We start from the raw sequence: 24,733 nt of genomic DNA, 5'->3' as shown, positions 1-24,733 counted from the left end.
TGAATGGAATTGTGGACTCTCCATGCCATTGGAAAGAAAAAAGAAAATTTATGCTTACCTGCTAAAAATTTTTTGTTGACACGATGAGTCCACGGATAATCTTAATTACTAATGGGATATTCACCTCCTGGTCAGCAGGAGGCGGCAAAGAGCACCACAGCAAAGCTGTTAAATATCACCTCCCTTCACTCCCAACCCAGTCATTCAACCGAAGTAAAGGAGAGAAAGGAAGTAACAAGGTGCAGAGGTGTCTGAAGTTTATAATACCCAACAACCTGTCTCTTACAAAAACAGGGCGGGCCGTGGACTCATCGTGTCAAAAAATAAATAAATTTATCATGTAAGCATACATTTTCTTTTCTTTTTAATGACACGATGAGTCCACGGATCATCTTAATTACTAATGGGAATCAATACCCAAGCTAGAGTACACAGATGATACGGGAGGGACAAGACAGGAAACCTAAACGGAAGGCATCACTGCTTGAAGAACCTTCCTCCCAAAAGCGGCCTCAGCCGAGGCAAAAGTGTCAAATTTGTAGAACTTTTAAAAAGTGTGAAGAGAGGACCAAGTTGCAGCCTTGCAAATTTGTTCCACAGAAGCTTTGTTCTTGAATGCCCATGAGGAAGCAACGGCCCTCGTGGAATGAGCCGTAACTCTCTGGAGGCTGCTGTCCAGCAGTCTCATATGCAAAACGTATGATACTCTTCAGCCAAAAAGAAAAAGAAGTAGCCGTAGCTTTCTGTCCCTTACGTTTAACTGAGAAAGTCTGAGAAGACTGACGAAAGTCCTTAGTCGCTGGCAGGTAAAACTTTAAAGCACGGACCACGTCCAAATTGTGCAGAAGTCATTCCTTCTGAGAAGTAGGATTAGGACACAAGGAAGGAACAACAATCTCCTAATTAATGTTCCGATCAGAAACAACCTTAGGAAGAAATCCTAATTTAGTACGTAAAACTACCTTATCAGAATGAAAAATAAGGTAAGGGGATTCATACTGCAATGCAGAGAGTTCTGACACTCTGCGAGCAGAAGAAATAGCAACAAGAATTAAAACTTTCCAAGATAATTTAATATCTAAGGAATACATAGGCTGAAACGGAGCCTCCTGAAGAACCTTAAGAACTAAATTCAAACTCCATGGAGGAGTAACTGGTTTAAACACAGGTCTTATCCTGACCAAGGCCTGACAAAATGATTGTACATTTGGAACATCTGCCAGACGTTTGTGTAACAAAATAGATAAGTCAGAGATCTGACCCTTTAGGGAACTTGTCGATAATCCTTTCTCCAAACCCTCTTGGAGAAAGGATTCCTAGAATTTTTTTTATCCTAACTACTCCATGGTGTAGTCCTTGGATTCACACCAATAGAGATATTTACGCCATATCTTAGGATACATTTTTCTAGTGACAGGCTTACAAGCCTGAATCATGGTTTTAATGACCGAGTCAGAAAAGCCCCGCTTAGATAATATTAAGTGTTCAATCTCCAAGCAGTCAACTTCAGAGAAACTAGATTTGGGTGAAGGAAGGGCCCTTGAATTAGAAGGTCCTTCATCAACGGAAGTCTCCAAGGTGGTAGAGATGACATGTCCTCCAGATCTGCATACCAAATCCTGCGAGGCCAAGCCGGTGCAATGAGGATCACTGATGCCCTCTTCTGTTTGATTCGAGCAATGACCCGAGGAAGAAGAGCAAACTGAGGAAATAGGTATGCTAGACTGAAGGTCCAAGGAACCGTCAGAGCATCTATCAGTTCCGCCTGGGGATCCCTGGACCTCGACCCGTATCTCGGGAGCTTGGCATTCTGTCTGGATGCCATGAGATCTAATAACGGCTGACCCCACTTGAGAATCGTGCTGGAGAATACTTCCAGATGGAGTTCCCACTCCCCCGGATGAAAGGTCTGCCTGCTCAGGAAGTCTGCCTCCCAGTTGTCCACCCCTGGGATGTGGATCGCCGACAGGCAGCAAGAATGGGCCTCCGCCCACTGAATAATTTTGGTTACCTCTGTCATTGCTAAGGAACTCCTCGTTCCTCCCTGATGATTGATGTAAGCCACGGATGTTATATTGTCAGACTGGAATCTGATAAACTGGACCGAGGCTAATTGAAGATCGTTCTCAGCTCTAGAATGTTTATAGGAAGAACAGAATCTGACTGATTCCAAACTCCCTGAGCCTTTAGGGAGCCCCAGACTGCTCCCCACCCTAGAAGGCTGGCGTCTGTTGTCACAATCACCCAAGATGCTCTGCGAAAGCAGGTTCCCTGGGAGAGATGATACAGAGATAACCACCATTGAAGAGAATCCCTTGCTCCAGTAGTATTCAAGGAGACAAATCCACATAATCTCCGTTTATGCAGAGGTCTGAGGTGGAACCGAGCAAACAGGATGATGTCCATTGCCGCCACCATCAGCCTGATTATCTCCATGCACTGGGCCACTGACGGCCGAGGAGTGGACTGAAGGACTAGACAAGTATCGATAATCTTTGATTTCCTGACTTCTGTCAGAAAAATCTTCATGGATAGGGAATCTATTATGGTTCCCAAGAAAGTTACCCTTGTATTTGGGACTAAGGAACTCTTCCAAATTTACCTTCCACCCATGAGATCGTAGGAAGGATAACGCCATGTCCGTGTGGAATCTTGCTTGTTGTAAGGATGGTGCCTGGTCTAGGATGCCGTCCAGATAGGGTGCCACTGCAATGCCCCATGACCGAAGCACCGACAACAGTGCTCCCAGAACCTTTGTGAAAATTCTGGGAGCTGTGGCAAGACTGAAGAAAAGAGCCACAAACTGGAAGTGTTTGTCCAGAAAGGCAAACCTTAGGAATTTGTGATGATTCTTGTGAATGGGAACATGCAGATTTGCGTCCTTTAAATCCACTGTTGTCATAAATTGACCCTCTTGGATCAAAGGAAGAATGGAACGAATCGTTTCCATCTTGAAGGACGGTACTCTGAGAAATTTGTTTAGACTCTTGAGATCTAAAATAGGTCTGAAGGTTCCCTCTTTATTTGGGAACCATGAACAGATTGGAATAAAAACCCAGACCCTGTTCCTGTATTGGAACTGGAAAAATCACTCCCATGGACGGAGAGGTCTCTTACGCAGTGTAAGAATGCCTCTCTTTCTGTCTGGTCTGCAGATAGATAATCTTGAAAGCAGAAACCTGCCTCTGGGAGGAAAACTTTTGAACTCTAATTTGTATCCCTGGGACACTATTTCTATTGCCCAGGGATCCTGAACATCTCGAACCCAAGCCTGAGCGAAGGAGAGTCTGCCACCTACCAGATCCAGTCCCGGATAGGGGGCCTGTCCTTAATGCTGTCTTTGATTCAATAGCAGGCTTCTTGGATTGTTTTCCCTTATTCCAAGACTGATTGGGTCTCCATGCCGGTTTAGACTGTTCCTGCTTGGAAGCGGAAGAGGAAGGATTTCCCTTGAAATTTCGAAAAGAACGAAAATTACTCTGCCGTCCTTTTTGTTTGTTTCTCTTATCCTGAGGGAGATGACCTTTACCTCCCGTGATATCAGAGATATTTTCCGACAGCCCAGGTCCAAACAAGGTCTTCGGACACAGAAAGAAGTTGAGACCTCAGCGCTGAAATCACAAAGCTGCTGTATAGATTTAAGGAATCCCTCTATCCTTAAAACACAATTAATACAAAACCAATTTAACTACTAAGTTTGCAGATAGTCTGCAGACTAGTAATTGACACAGCTGCGCTATTCGAAAATAGCTAAATGTGTGCAGTACCAATAAAGGGATAATAACTTGCTAAGTTAAAATTAACTGTTATTTATAAATATCTCTAAAAAAAGTTCATATGAAATAGCAATTTTATAAACATAAATTCATAGCATAAAAACACATGAAACCACAATGAATCACAATACAACACAATAAACCAAATGCTATAGCAATAAAAGCATAAAAAAACCATAAAAAATTACAATAAATGGATCGTTTGTTGAAAGACACTGGTACTCCACTAAGATGGCGTCTTTCACAGTGTGAGATAAGTCTTTTTGTCTTAAAGTTAATAAAAAAGTCTTTTAGGCAGGATAACAGTGTGAGTTATGTCTCCAAAAGCAAATGAGCTGATGATTCGGTTAGCGTATTGGTTAGTGGTAAAATGCCATGCAAAGCTGTAATGGACGAGAAGAAGGATGGAAAATCCTTTTACAAGCAGGAAAGTAAATATGGCAAAGGTGCACTTTTTTTTACTTACACCAGATGCCAATGATCCGTCTTCGATGCTGCTTCCAAATCACCGCCAGTCTGTACAAAGCCTTCCAAGCAATCACGGAGGGTACTCTGTCAATACGCTAGAGCTCCAGGAGGCTCTCACGCTGTCAGAACGTTGCAGCTACGGAAGCCTAAGGTGGACACAGTACAAAGCAACGCGTTTCGGCTTTACAAAAGCCTTTCTCAAGCTGAATACTGACATGTCTATTTGCCTTCTATTTGTACGGTCTTCTTAAAAGTTAATATAATCTATATATTATAGTTATAGTTAATATAATCTATATATTTAATATTGAAATTTTAAAAGAACAATAATCTATCAGCAATTTTTTATTAATCCCTAAAACTAAAAATCGATTGATAATATCTTCAAATTGTATATTTAGAATAGTGTAAATAGAAATAAAAAATTATTTCATAAAATCAATAACCTACTACTCTCTAAAAGAATTATATTTTTGATCCTTTACCATTTAGTAATTCTAATAAATTCTGAAGATAAAAGTTAAAATGTCCTCTAATTTCTAAATTTTAACTTTTATCTTCAGAATTTATTAGAATTACTAAATAGTAAAAGATCAAAAATATAATTCTTTTAGAGAGTAGTAGGTTATTGATTTTATGAAATCATTTTTTATTTCTATTTACACTATTTATTCTAAATATATGATTTGAAGATATTATCAATCGATTTTTAGTTTTAGGGATTAATAAAAAATTGCTGACAGATTATTGTTCTTTTAAAATTTCAATATTAAATATATAGATTATATTAAATATAAGACTCCTTTTATAATCAATACTTTTAGATAATTTTAGGTCAGTATTTATATGCTAATATATTTTATCCCAAACATTGTATCTGATTTCATTCTTTTTATTTATTTATTTATTTATTTTTTTTAATTTTTTATTTGATTTGAAGAATAAAAGTAACAATTGGGGACACGCAGGACCCCTGGTCTGAAAGGTATACACAAGAAATTCAGACATGCAGGTCCGAAGTAAATACACATACTGAAAAAGGTACTACGTAAACAGAAAATTCCCTTGAAGCATGCAAATAAAGATGATATGAAGTCCTATTTCCCTGCTCGGGTAATAAACAAGTTAAAACTAGCCAGTAGGGAAACTAGTATTGTTTTGGGATGGTTAGATTTGCGGCGAAAGTAGTTCGCCTAGTTTGAACCCTGGTGTGGGTTCTATAGAAATGGGGGGCAGGGGGGGGGCGTGGTGAGCTGGTACAGGACGCCTGATGCAAGTACCATACAAATGATTGAGTATAACACATTGTAAGGGTAGTGGGTGAGCAGTGCTTGTTCAGGGCATAGCATATCTCTCATACCCTCCTTTGTAATATAATAAACCTTAGACTATTGTGGATTACATAAAACTGGGACACCTTCATGAACAATACGGGGCGTTGCTACACGTCATCACTAGACTGAGTAGGTTAAGCCTACAAATATCTTGTCGGAATAAGTTATCTCACTAATAGTATGTCAGTCGACTTCGAAGTAGGATGCTTGTGTTAATGAAATTTAATGCCTTCAACATCGCTACCTCTTGCTGTATAATAAAGACCTAAATTAATTGTGTCTAGGTTTACGTGTTCCTGGGTTAGACTACCTTTGTAGGATCTCCCTCAGGGCCCTGGCCACTGGCCCAGAAGGAGGAGCAAGTTATGTGGGAATAGTCTCGGATAATAATGAAATGATGATACATCAAAATATAATGATAACATATAGATGTCCCTGCTAGGGGCCCCCTCAAACCCCCAGACCGGACAGATACATAAAAAGGTTTATCAGCATCACTGAAGTCATTATATCGGTAAAACAGCGAGCTAAATTAACATTAAAGGTCCCACTTCATAAATATCAGACCCTTCTTCTAACAAATCTACAGTAGTCACAATGGGGTTCCATTCAATGAAAAAATGGAATGACCCAGATGATATAGTTAAAGGGGTATTTCACCTAGTTTAGGGTACTTGTACTAATAGTGTCACAGCACCATCAGACAGTGTAAAAGGTTCAAATATTCTCCCTCTTAAAAAGGATACGCATGATCCTCTATCTAGTTTCAAGGAACCTCAGCAAACGGATGTTTAACAATTATCACAGCAGGAAGTTTGGGTAGAATTGACAGCCCCACCAATTGTATGGCATAGGAGACAAGATGGCTCGGTAATCATATAGCCAGTTACTAACCTAACAATAGATTTGTATGGATAGAGAACAATAATAGTATATTTCAGAAATCCATTTCTGATAAGGCTTTAGAGTTCTTATGCTGACTCTCCGTGTACCAGTGTCTTAGTTACGTGACACCTATATTAGTATTATTCAAGACTGCATACTACTCAGCTAGACAAATCCTAACACTCAGTCTCAAAATTGCTCTCGATATATATGTCTATAAACTCTACATAAGGCAGTAATAAAATAACATTTCCTAAGGTTAAATTTAATAAAGCATAGAACAAACACAAAATAAGATAATATAATACTGAATGGAAACAAGAGAAAAGATGTTAGGCATTGCATTAGTTTGCAGTTCAATTGCGCTAGTATGTTCATATTTTAGCCGTGAATTGAACTATGGCCAAGTATGGGGACTTTTAACCGACCCCTGTTCTCTGGGTTCCCACTTCACAAAGGTTGTAGAGGTTATCTCCATGGACAATGTCAGCAGGAGCTACAAGTAAGAAAAGCTGCCCTCCCAGGGCTGTAAGGTAGGAGACCCCGTTATTCAGACAGAGCTGAAGAAGTATTCTGAAGCCTCCCATGTCTTTGCGCGGGTACAGTACCTGTCTCTGGGATAGTCTGTAGGGGCCCCCGGTATGAAGTGTGGCATGTGAATAATAGAGCCAGGCCAGGCTGGCGTCATGAAATGCAGGAACTAGTTGTGTATTTTTCTGAAAACCCTCTTTTTGAGGTCTAGACGTTACCTCATCTTTCACAGTTGTAGAGCCTTTAGCACGATGTGTAACAGGTCCTGCATCCACCATTACAGTAAGTGCTGTATCCCCGCACACTCCAGCTCCCAGCTCCATAGTATCGGTTGTAATCCTGTCACATGCGGCTCGCCGCTTCTCAAACTGGTAACTGTGCGATCTCCTTGTAGAAATAGAATCAAAGGTTGTAGCGATCAGTTGCTTTAGTTCACGAAAATGAGCACCTAGGAGCCCCAGAATTTTCACTTCCCACGCGGTTGTCGCCATCTTGGTTGCCCGCATCCAGTAGCAAGAAAATAAAAATTATTCTGTGTCCTCACCGTTTCACAGGTGCTTATGGTCTCCCCTGCGACAACACCGCTCCAGTCCGTCAATCTTGTGTGATCAAGAGACCGGGAGAGGTGGGGAGGGGATCCGCTGACCAGCTTTAAACATTAAAGGTAGTTACTACTCGGTACTGCTTCATTCAGGAGACATAGCTGCCCTAATCTTCGTAAAGGTTCATTAATCCATTCTTGATAGAAGACTCTATAGTAAGAATCTCAAGTACTATGTTAATATATACTAACTTGTAAGTTAGACTTTGATTAAATCAATTATTTGCTATCTAGCCTCAGGAGCTCCTCAAAACACGTCTGCTTGATCTGGCAGCTAGCTCCGCCCCCCTTCATTCTTTTTATTACTTATGAAATTTTATATGTACAATGTATTATGTTTTTTTAGCAATATACTAAGATGAAGTTTTCTCTTTTTAAATAACATATCTATTTATCAATGTGCTTAGAAAAAGCTATTTTTAACTGTATGTATATATATATATATATATATATATATATATATATATATATATATATATACACATACATATGAAAAACCTTTCTTCCTTTAGTGCTGTACAAGTTTGTGGTTAGAATATACATATGCACAAGTGTGAATTAAATACGGCACTATTCCTTTAAGAAGACCGTACAAATAGAAGGCAAATAGACATGTCAGTATTCAGCTTGAGAAAGGCTTTTGTAAAGCCGAAACGCGTTGCTTTGTACTGTGTCCACCTTAGGCTTCCGTAGCTGCAACGTTCTGACAGCGTGAGAGCCTCCTGGAGCTCTAGCGTATTGACAAGAGTACCCTCCGTGATTGCTTGGAAGGCGTTGTACAGACTGGCTGTGATTTTTTTTTTTTATGGTTTTTTATGCTTTTATTGCTATAGCATTTGGTTAATTGTGATTTATTGTGAATTATTGTGATTCATTGTGGTTTCATGTGTTTTTATGCTATGAATTTATGTTTATAAAATTGCTATTTCATATGAACTTTTTTTTTAGAGATATTTATAAATAACAGTTAATTTTAACTTAGCAAGTTATTATCCCTTTATTGGTACTGCACACATTTAGCTATTTTCGAATAGCGCAGCTGTGTCAATTACTAGTCTGCAGACTATCTGCAAACTTAGTAGTTAAATTGGTTTTGTACCAAACAAGGTCTTCCCCTTGCAAGGAATAGCTAGAAGCTTAGACTTAGAGGACACATCCGCAGACCAAGGTTTTAACCGTAAGGCTCTGTGGGCTAGAATAGAGAAACCCGAAATCTTTACTCTTAGTTTGATAACTTGAAGGGAAGCATCCATAATAAAGGAATTAGCTAACTTAAGAGCTTTTATCCTATCTTGGATTTCATCCAAAGAAGTTTCTGTCCTGATAGCATCAGACAGCGCATCGAACCAATATGCAGCCACACTAGTGACGGTAGCAATGCAGACAGCTGGCTGCCATTGCAGGCCCTGGTGTACATACATCTTTTTCAGTAAACCCTCTAATTTCTTGTCCATAGGATCTTTGAAGGCACAACTATCATCTATGGAAATAGTAGTTCTCTTAGCTAAGGTGGAAATGGCCCCTTCCACCTTGGGTACTGTTTGCCAAGCCTCCTTGATAGTCGGCTATGGGAAACATCTTTTTAAAAATAGGAGATGGAGAAAAAGGAATATCCGGTCTCTCCCACTCCTTAGCAATGATCTCTGTCTGTCGAGGAAAGAACCTCAAAATATTTGTTCAGCTTACTGGACTTCTTAGGAACAACAACTACCATGGAGTCGCTGTCGTCCAAATAAGCTAAAACCTCCTTAAGTAACAGACGGAGGTGTTCTAGCTTAAACCTAAAAGATACAACCTCAGTATCAGCAAGAGGAATTACACTTTCCGAATCTGAAATTTCACCTTCAGATGCTACAACGGTATCCTCCTCCTCCTCAGGCTTCTGGGAGGGGACCTCCAAAATCGCAACAATTGCGTCAGAAATCTCGCTTTCTGAATGTCTGATTTTCCGTTTGCGCTTTCCATTGGAAAAGCAGACAACGCATCAGAAATTGTAGAAAACATGAGACGCAATGTCCCTTAAAGTAACTCCAGCGGGAGCTAGAGAGGAAGCGCAGGGCACTGCTTGTGGAGGGCGGCAAAATTTGGGGCGCTTAAGGAGAAAGCTGCGGCAAATATTGAACTTCATCATTAGACTCTTGGACAACATCCGCTTTAGAAGAAATTGGCTCAGAAAAATTTTTCTCCCTATAATTTAAAGTCCTCTCAATACATGAGGAACAGGAAGGGATTGGTGGTTCCACATTGGCATCAAGGCATCAAAACACAAGGAGCAAGTAACATCTTGCAAAGCCCCTTGGTCCATACTGGTTCACAATTGACAGAATATGAAATAAAAATCTTAAATTTAAATAAAAAAAATTTACAGTAAAAAAACTTTACTGTATCTTTAAATTTAAACGGTAACTTTTTTACTGAAGGCCTGTTCAAATTAGAAATATACAATAATACACCTCTACACCTCAGCTACTATGCTGAGGTGCCTACCTGACTGACAACCGGAGTTAATCTCCCCCAATAATCAGCAGACGATCCGTTTTCTGCAGAAGAGGAATATCGTCACTGTCCGGTCCTAGGAACACATGCTTTGCACGGACCATGCGCTCCTAGGCAAACACTGACAAATTCTCATCGGAATGTGTCCCAGACTGAGGCGCAGAGAAGTGGCGTGCAACTCAGTGTAATCCGCCCATCGTGGGCGTTGCCATGAGTAAAAAAAAATTCCCGGTCGTTTCATAGAAATGTTAACCCCTTGAGAGAAAACAAACAAACACCTGAGCCATATGTTTTTAGCGTTTCTCCAGCCCCAGTGCCTGCAATCTAACGCTGTCCAAAGTCCTCTCCAGTCTAGGAGAGTTTACAATGTCCCACCAACAATAAAGTGCCCCTTTTATCCTGTGCCCTTTATGTTGTGTATTAGTATGTTAAAATGTGCTCACTTTTTTCTGAGTTTGACTGTCTGCCCCAGAAAAATAAAAGTAGCACTTGCCTCATACTTCTGCCTGACAGCAAGGCAGCTCACAGGCTTGAGAGGTCCTCTCCCTCACATTGACCTGTGGAGAAATAAAATGCTGAGTAATTTTTACCTCAAACTATAGGATATAGGGCAGCATGAAATACATGGGAGGCGCAGTGAGAATTATGTTCCACCAGTTCCCATTGCTTTAAAGCCACCAAAGCTCTACTGAAGAGACTGATATGGACTACGCCCTAGGACAAAGCAGCACAATCTTGCACTACTTTAAAAATAATAAACCCTTGATTGAAGAATCTAATTTAACGCCTCACTTTACCTCTTCCTATCACTAACGTAGGCAAAGAGAATGACTGGGGTGGGAGGGAAGGGAGGAGCTATTTAACAGCTCTGCTGTGGTGCTCTTTGCCGCCTCCTGCTAACCAGGAGGTGAATATCCCATTAGTAATTAAGATGATCCGTGGACTCATCGTGTCATTAAAAAGAAAGTGTGGTTTTTTTTGGTATAATTTTCTATACTGTACATGGTTAATAACAGGGGTCACCATTCCCTAAAAATATCACACACACTCTATGGTGTGTACTGAGGTTATTCTCTCTAGTCATGGGTGCCATTATGCTGAGCTATAGCTTTACTACATTCCAGTGCTGATCTGTATGCACTTGTACAGTATCTCTCTGTCAGATACCTAAAGTGTAACTTAGGTTCCAAAATGGAAGCACCCATGATTAGAGGGAGGTGCATGAAATGTATTTAGTGTTTAATAAAAATTACTGACTTTGTATTGTCTTGCAATTAATGCAAAGCATGAGTAATGATAGAATATTGAACTAGTCTGATTTCATAGGTGATTTAACTCATTGTTACAACATATTCTTTCTCCTGCCCCTGTCCAAACATAACAAAGAAAATAAACACATAGGTAAACTGACCCAGTTCTCCCATGTATCTGCAATTCTATTAGTTTAAAGAACCAAAGATCCATGAACCCCGACACCAACTGCACAACATCAGACTAGTGGTTGCCACCGGGTGATCATTATTAAAATCGTCAGGGGACAGATATATCAAACACCTTGTTTGTAAGAGCTCACTATTCAGATAAAGGATTTAATGTGATCATATTTCTATGGTGAGGGGTGATAAGGACCTCTTCACAGCCTACTGAGAGGTACCCGTCACCGTTATACTCATCACTAGACAGCTGAGAGGTACCCGTCACCGTTATACTCATCACTAGACAGCTGAGAGGTACCCGTCACCGTTATACTCATCACTAGACAGCTGAGAGGTACCGTCATACTCATCACTAGACAACTGAGAGGTACCGTCACTGTTATACTCATCACTAGAGAGCTGAGAGGTACCGTCACTGTTATACTCATCACTAGACAGCTGAGAGGTACCGTCACTGTTATACTCATCACTAGACAGCTGAGAGGTACCGTCACTGTTATACTCATCACTAGACAGCTGAGAGGTACCGTCACTGTTATACTCATCACTAGACAGCTGAGAGGTACCGTCACCGTTATACTCATCACTAGACAGCCAAGAGGTACCGTTACCGTTATACTCATCACTAGACAGCTGAGAGGTACCGTCACCGTTATACTCATCACTAGACAGCTGAGAGGTACCGTCATACTCATCACTAGACAACTGAGAGGTACCGTCACTGTTATACTCATCACTAGACAGCTGAGAGGTACCGTCACTGTTATACTCATCACTAGACAGCTGAGAGGTACCGTCACCGTTATACTCATCACTAGACAGCTGAGAGGTACCGTCACCGTTATACTCATCACTAGACAGCTGAGAGGTACTGTCACTGTTATACTCATCACTAGACAGCTGAGAGGTACCGTCACCGTTATACTCATCACTAGACAGCCAAGAGGTACCGTCACCGTTATACTCATCACTAGACAGCTGAGAGGTACCGTCACCGTTATACTCATCACTAGACAGCTGAGAGGTACCCGTCACTGTTATACTCATCACTAGACAGCTGAGAGGTACCCGTCACTGTTATACTCATCACTAGACAGCTGAGAGGTACCGTCACTGTTATACTCATCACTAGACAGCTGAGAGGTACATGTCACTTCTTCTGTAAAGATCTCACATGAATATGAAATATAGGCGATTGTAAAAGGCAATATGTAAAAAAAAAAACAACGTAATGTGATTTATTTTAGCTACAGGATTTACTATGTAAAGTGCGCCAGTAGTAGTACATTGAATCGTGACAACAGATCTACATTAGAGGACAAAACGTCATGTTTGTAGTCACATGGAGTGCCGACTATAGCAGCGGAACTGACCGCTAACAGCAAAGCCACACAGGAAACAAGTTGTGTTTGTATATTCCTCTTGTCTTAGATTTTAAATATGTTCAAATAAACTTCGTTTTTAAGGAGCTTTGGAGTGCGAGTTGTTTCCTGTGTGCACGCCCTGTTCACTGCTAGTTTTAATTTATGGAGCAAAGTGCCTCTTTCCAGCGAGCTCCATTACTTAAAGTGGGGGACATCTCGCCACTCGCAATTCCACCATGACAGCTGCTGTGAGGGTCAACAAGAAAAACTACATCTGATCTGGCGAAGTTTAGATCCACACTAGAGATAGATGCAAACAAGACTATCCGAGCAAACCAGTTCTGCTGTTCTTTATACCCCTTGTTTAATCTGCCACTGTCATATTTGTATTCCCTCGGTCTCTATGGATCTTCTGGAATGAAAGCAAATACACAGGGGCTTAGCGGTGACACTTACCGATAATACGCCAGCTGCAGAGCCACCTGTATAAACGCATCTGGACTTAGCTTCTCTACCTTGGGAAAGTTTTTTCCAAACACGCTGAAGACAAAGACTTTAACGTCCAGATCGTGAACCATACTAGAAAAGACAAGGGATAGAACATAAGCTGAAAAGCACAGTAAAATTACATGTAAAAAAATAAAGAAAATGAATATGGATTTAAAAACAGGCTGCCCCCTAGTGGCCAAGTCACAGTCCTCTCTTATTTTCAAACTAAAAGTTGTTCTGATTACTTAGGACCCAAATATCTGTCTGCTGAGGAATGTTCATTTCAGTCTCGTAAAGCTCAGGTGAATTGTTCTAAAAAGCAGGTCTTACCCTCACTGTACAGACGATTGGTGATGTGGCTTCTATAGGAAAGTATAGGTTTCTATACGAATTTACATTCCAAGCACGTCGCTAATAAACGCCAATCTCAGCAGTGTGGAGGGGGCATATTTTCAATAACTGTTTACACAATATATAATGTGCGTTTGGTAAATCTGAGAATGGATTACGTTTTGGAATAGTTCACATAATCTATATGCAAGCGAAGTTTCACAGCAAATGGAGTAGACTACATAAAATTGCTCATCTCGCCAACGACAGTGGTGAGACACGTATGTGTGAAAATGGTCACCTAAGCTTGTGTGTATTGTTTAGAACATCAGCACGCACCTGCAAAGATTGCTCCGTTATACAAGTTACACCCATGGAACTCCTATATCTTCGCTATGTATAAGTTATGGTTAATAAAAAAACCTATATGAGCTGGGGAGATAGTGGTTATATAAATAAAACTGTAAAATAGTGCATTATGTATTTTAGGTAAATTTGTTATTAAAATAAAATGTTGTTAATAATACACATGAGCGATAATTCAGGATTCGCCATTAGTTTGTGAAACAAATACCGAATCCCAAAATTTTGGCCATGTCTGGTTTTTAATTTTGCTGTGTTTTTTTGTTTTCATATACAGAATATTAATATCCTGCAGAAGAAAGTGGGCAGCACTTTTCTGGTTTACAATAGGCCACTACTGTAATATACCCACTACTGTAATAGGTCAATACAGTAAACTGGAAACGTAGCGCTCACTCATTTCTGCTGATAATTAAAATCCCGTACAATAAGTCTTGTTACTGAAAACAAAAAACACTCCAAAATTAAAAACACGTTCATTTTAATAAACTTAGTTAACGCTTTTCGCTTCTAAGCCTTTTTTTTATAACCCAGTGCTGAGACAATTTTGAGCTTTTTTGCTACCTACATTTAAACCTTAGTGTCAGATTTCAGTGAGTGAGATTATTAGGGATACACCGAAATTTCGGCCGCAGAAACGTTTCAGCCGAAAATGCCATTTTCGGTTATTTCGGGGTTTTTTTGCCTGTTATTTTTGGTAAAATTATTGTGTAGCATATTTCAAATTTGATGCTAGTCTAGAGCTGCTGTTTGAGCTCATTACTTGACTTACTGTTTTGCATATAATAATAACAGTTTTCTAGGGCTATACTTTATTTAGATAATTGGTAAAAAAAAACCCTGTTAAAACGGATTCTGTTACACAGAACTAAATACAGAATAATACAGTATATTGATATTTAATATTCTTTTAAGTAGGGATGCAGAAACATTTTGGTCGAAAATGGCATAATTTTATTTCGTTTTTTTTTTTGCCTGTTTTTTTTTCTTGGTAAAATTATTGTGTAGCATATTATTGTTTAAGGATATTTTTGGACAATTTTAGTGTTTCTTTCAATATTTTATTGGTTATTTTATTGGCTTGAAGTTTTTTCCAATTCAGATTCATTCATTGAATAGTCTAATTATGCAAAAAAAAAAAAAAAAAATATTTGAAAATAATATGAAAAAAATAAATAAATACATTTTTGGCTTCAATTTTTGGCCAAGTGCATCCTGGATTTTCGGGTTTGGTTTCAGTCCAGAATTTACATTTCAGTGCATCACTACAAATTATATATTGGGTTTTTTCAGCAGTCCCAGCAGACTCACAAAAAAACATTATGTTTATATTTCATGGTATGTGAGAAAGCTGCGGCCAAAACTGTAAAAAAAAACACCACATGTATAATTTTGCTTTGATTTTAGTAAATACTATTGAAAATAGCCCAGTGACCTCTGCTATTAAATGACTTAATTGTCATCAAGCGTAGCCACATGTGAAATAGGGACCCATATAGATTAGAGAGGCCCCATTGTTAAGTACTGAAATAAAAGCACTTTATTTCTTGCAAGGTGTTCACTGTTACCCCAGTGATCGCATGACTATACCGCTACCCCAGTGATCGCCTGACTATACCGCTACCCCAGTGATCGCCTGACTATACCGCTACCCCAGTGATCGCCTGACTATACCGCTACCCCAGTGATCGCCTGACTATACCGCTACCCCAGTGATTGCCTGACTATACCGCTACCCCAGTGATCGCCTGACTATACCGCTACCCCAGTGATCGCCTGACTATACCGCTACCCCAGTGATCGCCTGACTATACCGCTACCCCAGTGATCGCCTGACTATACCGCTACCCTAGTGATTGCCTGACTATACCGCTACCCCAGTGATCGCCTGACTATACCGCTACCCCAGTGATCGCCTGACTATACCGCTACCCTAGTGATCGCCTGACTATACCGCTACCCTAGTGATTGCCTGACTATACCGCTACCACAGTGTCATTACACATTGTCTAAATGATCATTATATTAACCCCTCACTGCACACGGTGATACTGCAGTAGGGTACATCCGCTATTGGCACAGAACCCTCATATCACACATGTAAATTGTTATTGTCATTACACACCGTCTAAAGGGATCGTTATATTAACCCCTTACTGCACATGGTGATACTGCAGTATGGAACACTCCGCTACTAGCACAGAACCCTCATATCACACAGTGAGGAGTACTAAAACGCCTCTTTTGCGAGACAATCTTCAAACAATGATTCGATCCCTTTAGAACATTTCACACTCACTTTGATTTGCGATACGGATACCTTCACAAGAGCGATATAATGACGATGCTTTAATCATCTGGCCCTAAAAGAGAATGATTAGCTGGTACGTATGCAGACTGGCTGTGCTGGGGGTACAATAAATGTAACTTGTCTGGCTCTCTACTACAAATAATAAAAAAAAAATGCTCCACAAAAACAACATCAAGGTAATATCCATTAAAATAGCCTGCCCTAAAGTCAGGCTGGATACACTTCCCTCTCCATAAGCAACAGGCCTTTCCTCTTCAGTCCCTCGCCTCAGTATGGGGTTCAAGATCACTTCTGATAAATCTGGTTGGTTAATGAGACTGACGAATCAGAACGGAGGATGTGCAGATTTAACACATCTATTCTTCTTATTGGTCAGTCTTATTAACCAGAGTTCTTGCCATTAATGTAATATAAATGAGGGAAGGCTGGATGGTGCGGGACTGAAGAGGAGGAACCTGTAGCTGAAGTCTACTAAAATGAATATTTTTAATGGTGGAGCAGTTGCACTGAGAGGACCCTTGTGTGCTAATGGTGATAGTACTAAGTGTTAATAAATGTGGGGACTGGGATGTGCTTAAATAAATAGAAGTCTGGGGTGCTAGTTCAGCTATAATGCAAACCTGGCCTGTTGGGGGTACTCAAGGACCACGGTTGAGAAACACAGGTCTATGGTACCACTGCAGGCTGCGGCACATAAAAAGATTAGATACTGCCGCCATTAAAATATAGAGGATTATACTGAAAGTAATTGCTGTTACCAGAGAACTACCACAGTTCTTGAGCTGTGTTTGTGAGAGCACCGTATGATGGTTGACCGGACTCTACTGGTGACAAGCCCATCGCTATGCGGTAGGGAGCAATATGGGGTCTATGTAGGGAAACCACTCTGAAAAGACCTTGGTGTTTAATATGAGAGATTTTAGCCATACCGCTTCTTCCTGCACAATCAGGTGTCTTCTAATGGGCATCAAATCCAATATTTTCCTTTGTTTCATCTAAAAGAGCATTTTGTGAAATGCGTTACCAGACTATTAGATCTAAATAAACCTATTTTTTCTGCGCTAGTGCGTCAATGTCTGCTAATAGAGCTGTGAGGTTATCCCTAATAACCAGTGAGCGATGCAACATGAACAGTATCTCTGCCGCTCTTCTATACGCATCTAGTGCCCCCTTAGTTTATGAGCTAAAAGGTACCACAAACAAATTAATATGAGTAAAATAAAAAGGGGCTAAGATACAATTCTGTAGATGTGCCACCAGCATGTGTAGCTACTAACTCTGGCCAGCGGATGACTGAGAGCTTTTATTTATGAATGTGCCCCAATGCTCGCACCATCAGCTGCACAAGACTCACATGTTGAGGTTCTGTTTAGCTTTCTCTATATCGTTCTTGATTTCAGGAGTGATGTTAAACCGCAGTTTCTTCGGCATTGGCAACGGGATCATTGGTGATCGGATCAGCTCTGGCTTATTTCTGAAAAGACATATTATAACATATTATAGCTATAAATGGACTGGATAGAGCAGCTATAACATTTTAAACAGCTTTCTGATTAACTTCTATTATCAGATGTGCTTAGTTCTCTTGGTGTCCTTTGTTAATAAAATCACATGCTTTGATGTCCTTTAAAAGGGTAATCCTAGGTGAGCTCAGGAGCGTGCACGTGTATTCAGCCCCCTGGCAGCAGTATTTGCATTACATGGCTATAAGCAGTTACAAATACTGCTGTCATAGACTGCTAAAGTTACGTGCACGCTCCTAAGCTCTTACCTGCGTACCTAAGTTTACTCCAAAGGAGAATGAATGAAACATCTTTGATAATAAAAGTAAATTACAAAGCTGTTATAAAATTGCTGTTCTAGATGAATCAGGAAAGGTTCATTTTGACTTTACCGGCCCATTTCAGCTCTTCTATAGCCAATATCAACATGAGGCTTATTGGCCTTTAATAATCTGACCCCATATGTTAGGACCCCTGGTCTACAGACTTGCTCATACTTAAAGGGATAGTAAACACCAAAAATGTTATTGTTTTAAAAGATAGATTAATCCCTTTGTTACCCATTCTCCAGTGCATAACCAGCACTGTTATAGAAATATACCTTTTACCTCTGTAATTACCTTGTATCCAAGCTTCTGCTGACTACCCTTTATCTCAGTTCTTTTAACAGACTTGCATCTTAGCCAATCAGTGCTGACTCATAAATAACTCCACATGCATGAGCACGTTATTTAAATGAAACATGAACTAAAGCCCTCTAGCTGTGAAAAACTGTCAACTGCATTCAGATAGGAGACTGCCTTCAAGGGCTTAGAAATTAGCATATGAGCCTACCTAGGTTTAGCTTTCAATAGCGCTGCGAAATCTGTTGGCGCTCTACAAATACCTGATAATAATATTAAGAATATTAAGAAGAACAAAGCAAATTTGATGATAAATGTAAATTAGAAAGTTGTTTAAAATAACATACCCTATCTGAATCATGACAGTTTGACTTTACTATCCCTTTAATATACTAGGAAACGGACAGGTTTTTAGTCTAAGTAATGTGACAAACAGAACCGTACGTGTATTCCACAACGTGATCCAGTAATGCGACAATCGGGGGGCCCTCGGCAGGAGCATGTTCATACACCAGCCCACACGATCCGTCTTCTGCAACTATAAACTGGTGGGAGCAGAAATGATCCGTGAGTCTAATGCTTCCAGTGAGCTTGTGACTTACTGTTCTCAGGTTACGTTACCTGCAGAGTCTTGTCAAACCATCGATTCCCACTGTTCCAGCGACTTCCGCCTCCGTGCAGCATTTGTGCAGCAACACCACTCTTGTAGTGGTCATCTGAGACCCTTGGTATTGGGGCATCCAGACAAACCGTGAATATGCTCTTCTCGATTGTACGCACAGACTCTTTGTTAGTTTTATCTGGGGAGGGGGCGAGAGAGAGAGAGAGAGAGAGAGAGAGAGATAGATAGATAATGAATCAGTCCAGTTAACGAGACTAAGACAATCTTCCCAAAATCAGTGCACTGGGAACTTATAGCAAATTATCTCAAGCCAGAGACCATGATAAAAAGAAGCATTAACTATTGATATTTACCTAAGCAAGTGAACATAACGTATACTTGTGTGTGTATATAAGCGACTGCACAGGTCTGCATACACAATAAAATCTGTTTAAAACCTAATTTGTTAACACAATGTGCAATGTTTTGTATCTCCAGTGTTACAACCATGACATGCATTGAGTAGGTTTATCTTATTTGCCCTGCTGGGACTAATTAGCAAGTAATCAGTGTGCAGAATGTTAAAGGGTTAAACGTCCCTATACCCAAGAGGACACGGTTATACATATCTGGTGGCCATGAGCCGAGCTGCAACCTTATTGGAAGAATATATCCAACTCAGTTTATTATATTACAGACTACCGGGTCTGGGGGAATCCTTGTATTGATGTATAATATAAGGTGAATCAGCATGGAATGGTCAGTACCACTGGACTAGACTAAAGACACTAAACTGTGACAATCACAAACCAGTCTGAAGAAACTCTAATGCACTGAAATGAGATGCTTGTTACATCTCTGTATTAGAACATGGCTGTCTGTACAAAACAAAGATAACTTTATATGTAATTAATCTAACTGAACACACTGTCCCGTTAATGTACAATTTTATCACAATAAGTAGACTGCTGGGGGGGGGGGGAGCTACTGCTGAAACAGCAAAATGTGTTTGAGAGAAGCTCCCAGCTCCAACTTCATTCTTTAAGGGTTCATTTGCAAACGTTATTCTAGATTTCCTGCTGGAATCTATAGTGCACATAACGTGTTTTACTCTCTGCTATTGCCAGAGTCTGATAGACCACAGTACAAGCGCAGACATTTTCTATGTTCTCCAGCAAAGCTGCACATCAAGACACCACATGGCCTACAATATCTTCTAGGCAGGCAGCCAGTTTTCCTTGGATGTCTGGAAAAGGTGGTTGATCATTTCCATAGCTTGGGGTGAGGCACATTCCCCCCAGGTAACTAGGTTACAGAGCAGCGTATTAGACTGCGTTATTATTTAAATATAAAACAAACCTATACTCTACCTAGCTTCCTACAAAAATGTCTGCCATTATAGAATTCCTGGACACCCACCATGAAGCACTGTTAAAGGAGTTACTGGGTTTCCATGCAGTCACCCATCCTGCGAATGTTGATGTCTCTGTTGTTACTCTTTCAGTCTGATACCACCGTTCCTACACAGCAGCATAAAATTTGGTGCCCTCGGGACCTCTGTTTATCTTCGGCTTTGGCCTTCAACCTCAGCCGTCTGATGGGGCTCCCAGTGGTCTGATCGTGGTTGCAGAGTCCAACAAGGCATTCTTAGAATGGAGGGAGGAGGGCTTGCCCTCAGATTATGCTGAAGCCAGTAATCCATTCGGCCAAAACCATGAGCATGCAGGGGCCCGCTCTATTCTAGATGAGCATAGAGTCAAGTTGGATGAGGATGTACATATCTCACAAGAGTGGTTTTGCAACAAGATTTATTATCTTCATTTAACTTACCGAATTCCAGCATGCTGAGCGTACTAGTAGGTCTCTAGGTCTGCCTACTGCTTGGACACTTGATGTGCTGCAAATATGTTTTGCAAATTAAGATCTTCTGCATCATGGAAGTCCTTAGTCCTGTTCGGTTTCCTCAGAACCGACTGGGTTAGGTGAATGCTGAGTGCAGCCTACTTAGTGCCATTTCTGTACATAGGAAGAACTTCACTATGAAGATCTCTTCATCTGAACCTTGAAGTTCCTTACTCTAATTGGGAGCTATAATGCAGATCTTCTGGGCTTGTGGTTTAGCCTTTCTCTGGAGCAGCACTTTATTTAACTTTAGTAAGAGACACATTCAGTACTATAGACTATAGTTGGTGGTGTTTATCAGTTTGTAATTGGTTTTGCCTAAATGATTTCTTTGTGCTGCCCCTTGGGGTTTTAACATGCTCATATGTTTATTGCTTTTCACAAGTACAGGCCAGTAAATGTGTAATGCAATCTTAGCCAATATGTTAATGTTTATACTGATTAACTGGATTGTACCAACCTTTATATGGCTATTATATATTTGTTATATACTAATTTCTTACGGCTAAAAAGCTTACATATGCTCAGCGTTATCACAGCCGCCTGATTGACAAATACATTTATATTTGCGCCTCGTCCGGGGTGGAGAAATCCCACCTCACCTTTAATGAGATTGTTATAGGCTTTAGCCCAGCTGTTCCGATGATTGGACGTCAGGATCCCTATAGGCTCTTTATTGGTTTGCAGGGAAGTGCTCCAAATCTTCTCCAGCTGGATGAATATCTGATCGGAGGTGAGGGGCGTGCCGTCACTGTTATACACATCAAGCTCAAAGAACTGCAACAACATTAGCAAGGTCAAAAGCTGCTGGAATAGAGTTTAAAAAGGACATTATGGGCACAGCATAAATCAGCAATTAAGCACTGCACTGAAAAAGATCTGCACACAAAACATTTCATGTTTTGTACTCGAGGGACACACCCCTTGAAAAGCATCTTGTTCTATCCTCTGCTGTAGTTAATTAGCGAGATAAAAATAAGCTCTTACACTGGTCACACAATCATTGTGGTGAATGCTGTAGGATCAGAGATCTGCTTCTTTAGGAAATGTGGAGGAAACGCAATAGCAACAAATCACAGGAAAAAACTAAATGTATGCTTACCCGATACATTTATTTCTGGATATGGTGAGTCCATGGCTTGAGTAATTACTGTTGGGAATATCTCTCCTGGCCAGCAGGAGGAGGCAAAGAGCACCACAGTTAAACTGCTAAGTATCACTCCCTTACCCACAACCCCCAGTCATTCGACCTAAGGGAAATGGAGAAAAAGGAGTAACACAAGGTGTAGAGGTGCCTGAGGTTATAGTCAAAAGAACAATTGTCTATCCGGAAATAAATAAATTTATCAGGTAAGCATAAATTTTGTTTTTCTTTCCTAAGATATGGTGAGTCCACGGCTTGAGTAATTACTGTTGGGAACCAATACCCAAGCTAGAGGACACTGATAAATAGGGAGGGACAAGACAGGGAACCTAAACAGAAGGCACCACTGCTTGAAGAACCTTTCTCCCAAAAGAAGCCTTAGCCGAGGCAAAAGTATCACATTTGTAAAATTTGGAAAAAGTATGTAGAGAAGACCAAATTTCAGCCTTGCAAATTTGTTCCACAGAGGCTTCATTTTTGAAAGCCCAAGAAGAGGAAACAGCTCTTGTGGAATGAGCCATAATTCTCTCAGGAGGCTGCTGTCCAGCAGTCTCATAAGCCAAACGAATTATACTTCTTAACCAAAAAGAAAGTAGTAGCAGTAGCTTTCTGACCTACATGTTTCCCAGAGAAACAGACAAAGAGGGGAGAGGACTAGCGAAAATCCTTAGTCGCCTGCAAGTAGAATTTAAGAGCACGTACAACAACCAAATTGTGTAACAAATTGTGTAACAAAAGTTCTTTGGAAGAAGGAGGATTAGGACACAGAGAGGGAACAACAATTTCCTGATTGATATTTCTATTAGAAACAACCTTAGGAAGGAAACCTAACTTAGTACGAAGAACCAACTTATCGGAATGAAAAATAAAATAAGGGGAATCACACTGCAGAGCTGAGTTCCGAGACTCTTCGAGCAGAAGAGATAGCAATAAGAAACAAAACCTTCCAAGATAACAACTTAATGTTTATGGAATGCAACGGCTCAAACAGAGCTAGCTGTAAAACTTTAGGAGCAAGGTTAAGGCTCCAAGGAGGAGCAACAGACTTAAAGACAGGCCTGATTTTGACTAAAAGATTGCACATCTGGCACATCCACCAAACGTTTATGAAGTAAAACAGATAAAGCTGAAATCTGACCTTTCAGGTTACTGACTGACAATCCCTTCTCCGGACCTTCCTGAAGAAAAGATAATAACATTCTAGGAATTCTAATTCTACTCCAAGAGTAGCCCAATAAAGATATTTACACCATATCTTATGGTAAATCTTTCTAGTTACAGGCTTGCGAGCCTGAATCATGGTCTCAATGACCTACTCAGAAAAACCACGCTTAGACAGAATTAAGCGTTCAATCTCCAAGCAGTCAGCTTCAGAGAAACGAGATTTGGATGAAGGAAGGGACCCTGAATCAGGAGGTCCTTCCTCAGAGATAATCTCCAAGGTGGGAGAGATGACATCTCCACTAGGTCTGCAAACCAGATCCTGCGAGGCTATGCAGGGGCTATTAGAATCACTAACGCCCTCATTGATACAAGCAATGACTCGTGGAAGGAGAGCAAATGGAGGAAACAGGAATGCCAACCTGAAAACCCAAGGAACCGCCAGAGCATCTATCAGAACTGTACCTTGGCGTTTTGACGGGACGCCATCAGATCTAACTCCGGCACCCCCCATTTGAGGACTAAGCTGGAAAACACCTCTGGATGGAGCTCCCACTCCCCGGGATAAAAAGTCTGTCTGCTCAGAAAATCCGCTTCCCAGTTGTCTACTCCTGGAATGTGGATGGTAGATAGACAGCAATTGTGGGTCTCTGCCCACTGAAGAATCTGAGCAACCTCCTTCATGGCTAAGGAACTCAGAGTTCCTCCCTGGTGATTGATGTAAGCCACGGAGGTTATGTTGTCTGACTGGAACCTGATAAACTGGGATGAGGACAACTGAGGCCAAGCCAAAATAGCATTGTAAATCGCCCTCAACTCCAAGATGTTGATGGGAAGAACAGACTCCTCCCGAGTCCAAAGGCCCTGAGCTTTTAAAGAATTCCAGACTGCTCCCCAGCCCAGTAGGCTGGCGTCTGATCACGCTCACCCAGGAAGGTCTCCGAAAGCATGTGCCCTGAGACAGATGTTCCTGAGAAATCCACCACAGGAGAGAGTCCCTTGATGACTGATCTAACTCTATGCACAACTGGAGAGCTCTCAAATGGAATCGTGCAAAATGAATGATGTCCATGGAAGTCACCATCAGACCGATTACCTCCATACATTGAGCCACTGAAGGATGAGCAATAGCCTGAAGAGAGAGGCAAGATGAAATTTTGTTTTTCCTAACCTCTGTCAGAAAAACCTTCATCAATAGAGAGTGTATTATGGTCCCTAAGAACACTACTCTTGTAGCAGGGGAAAGGGAGCTTTTTCCAGATTCAGATTCCATCCGTGGGAACGAAGAAAAGACTACAATATCTCTGTGTGAGATTTTGCATGTTGAAAAGATGGCGCCTGAACCAATATGTCATCCAGGTAGGCTGCCACGAGAACGGATCACTGCCAAAAGAGCCCCCAGAACCTTTGAAAAAC

General features: G+C 40.7%; 1 protein-coding gene across 3 annotated transcripts in view; it reads right to left on the bottom strand.

The window, feature by feature from the left end:
* CRAT (carnitine O-acetyltransferase) overlaps positions 1–24,733 on the bottom strand; it is a 67,534-nt gene that overhangs the window by 14,291 nt on the left and 28,510 nt on the right. For all 3 annotated transcript variants that reach the window (XM_053696117.1, XM_053696118.1, XM_053696119.1), the window contains 5 exons: positions 21,615–21,789; positions 19,131–19,309; positions 18,954–19,054; positions 17,739–17,858; positions 13,348–13,470 (listed from right to left, as the gene is read on the bottom strand). In XM_053696117.1, the coding sequence (XP_053552092.1) occupies positions 13,348–13,470; positions 17,739–17,858; positions 18,954–19,054; positions 19,131–19,309; positions 21,615–21,789 (698 nt within the window). The remainder of the gene's footprint in view (positions 1–13,347; positions 13,471–17,738; positions 17,859–18,953; positions 19,055–19,130; positions 19,310–21,614; positions 21,790–24,733) is intronic.

The sequence above is a fragment of the Bombina bombina genome, chromosome 12 (genome assembly GCF_027579735.1).
Source record: "Bombina bombina isolate aBomBom1 chromosome 12, aBomBom1.pri, whole genome shotgun sequence".
Taxonomy (NCBI): Eukaryota; Metazoa; Chordata; class Amphibia; order Anura; family Bombinatoridae; genus Bombina; species Bombina bombina.
Note: the sequence above shows the minus strand (reverse complement) of the source record. Positions and strands in the feature narration are given on the sequence as shown.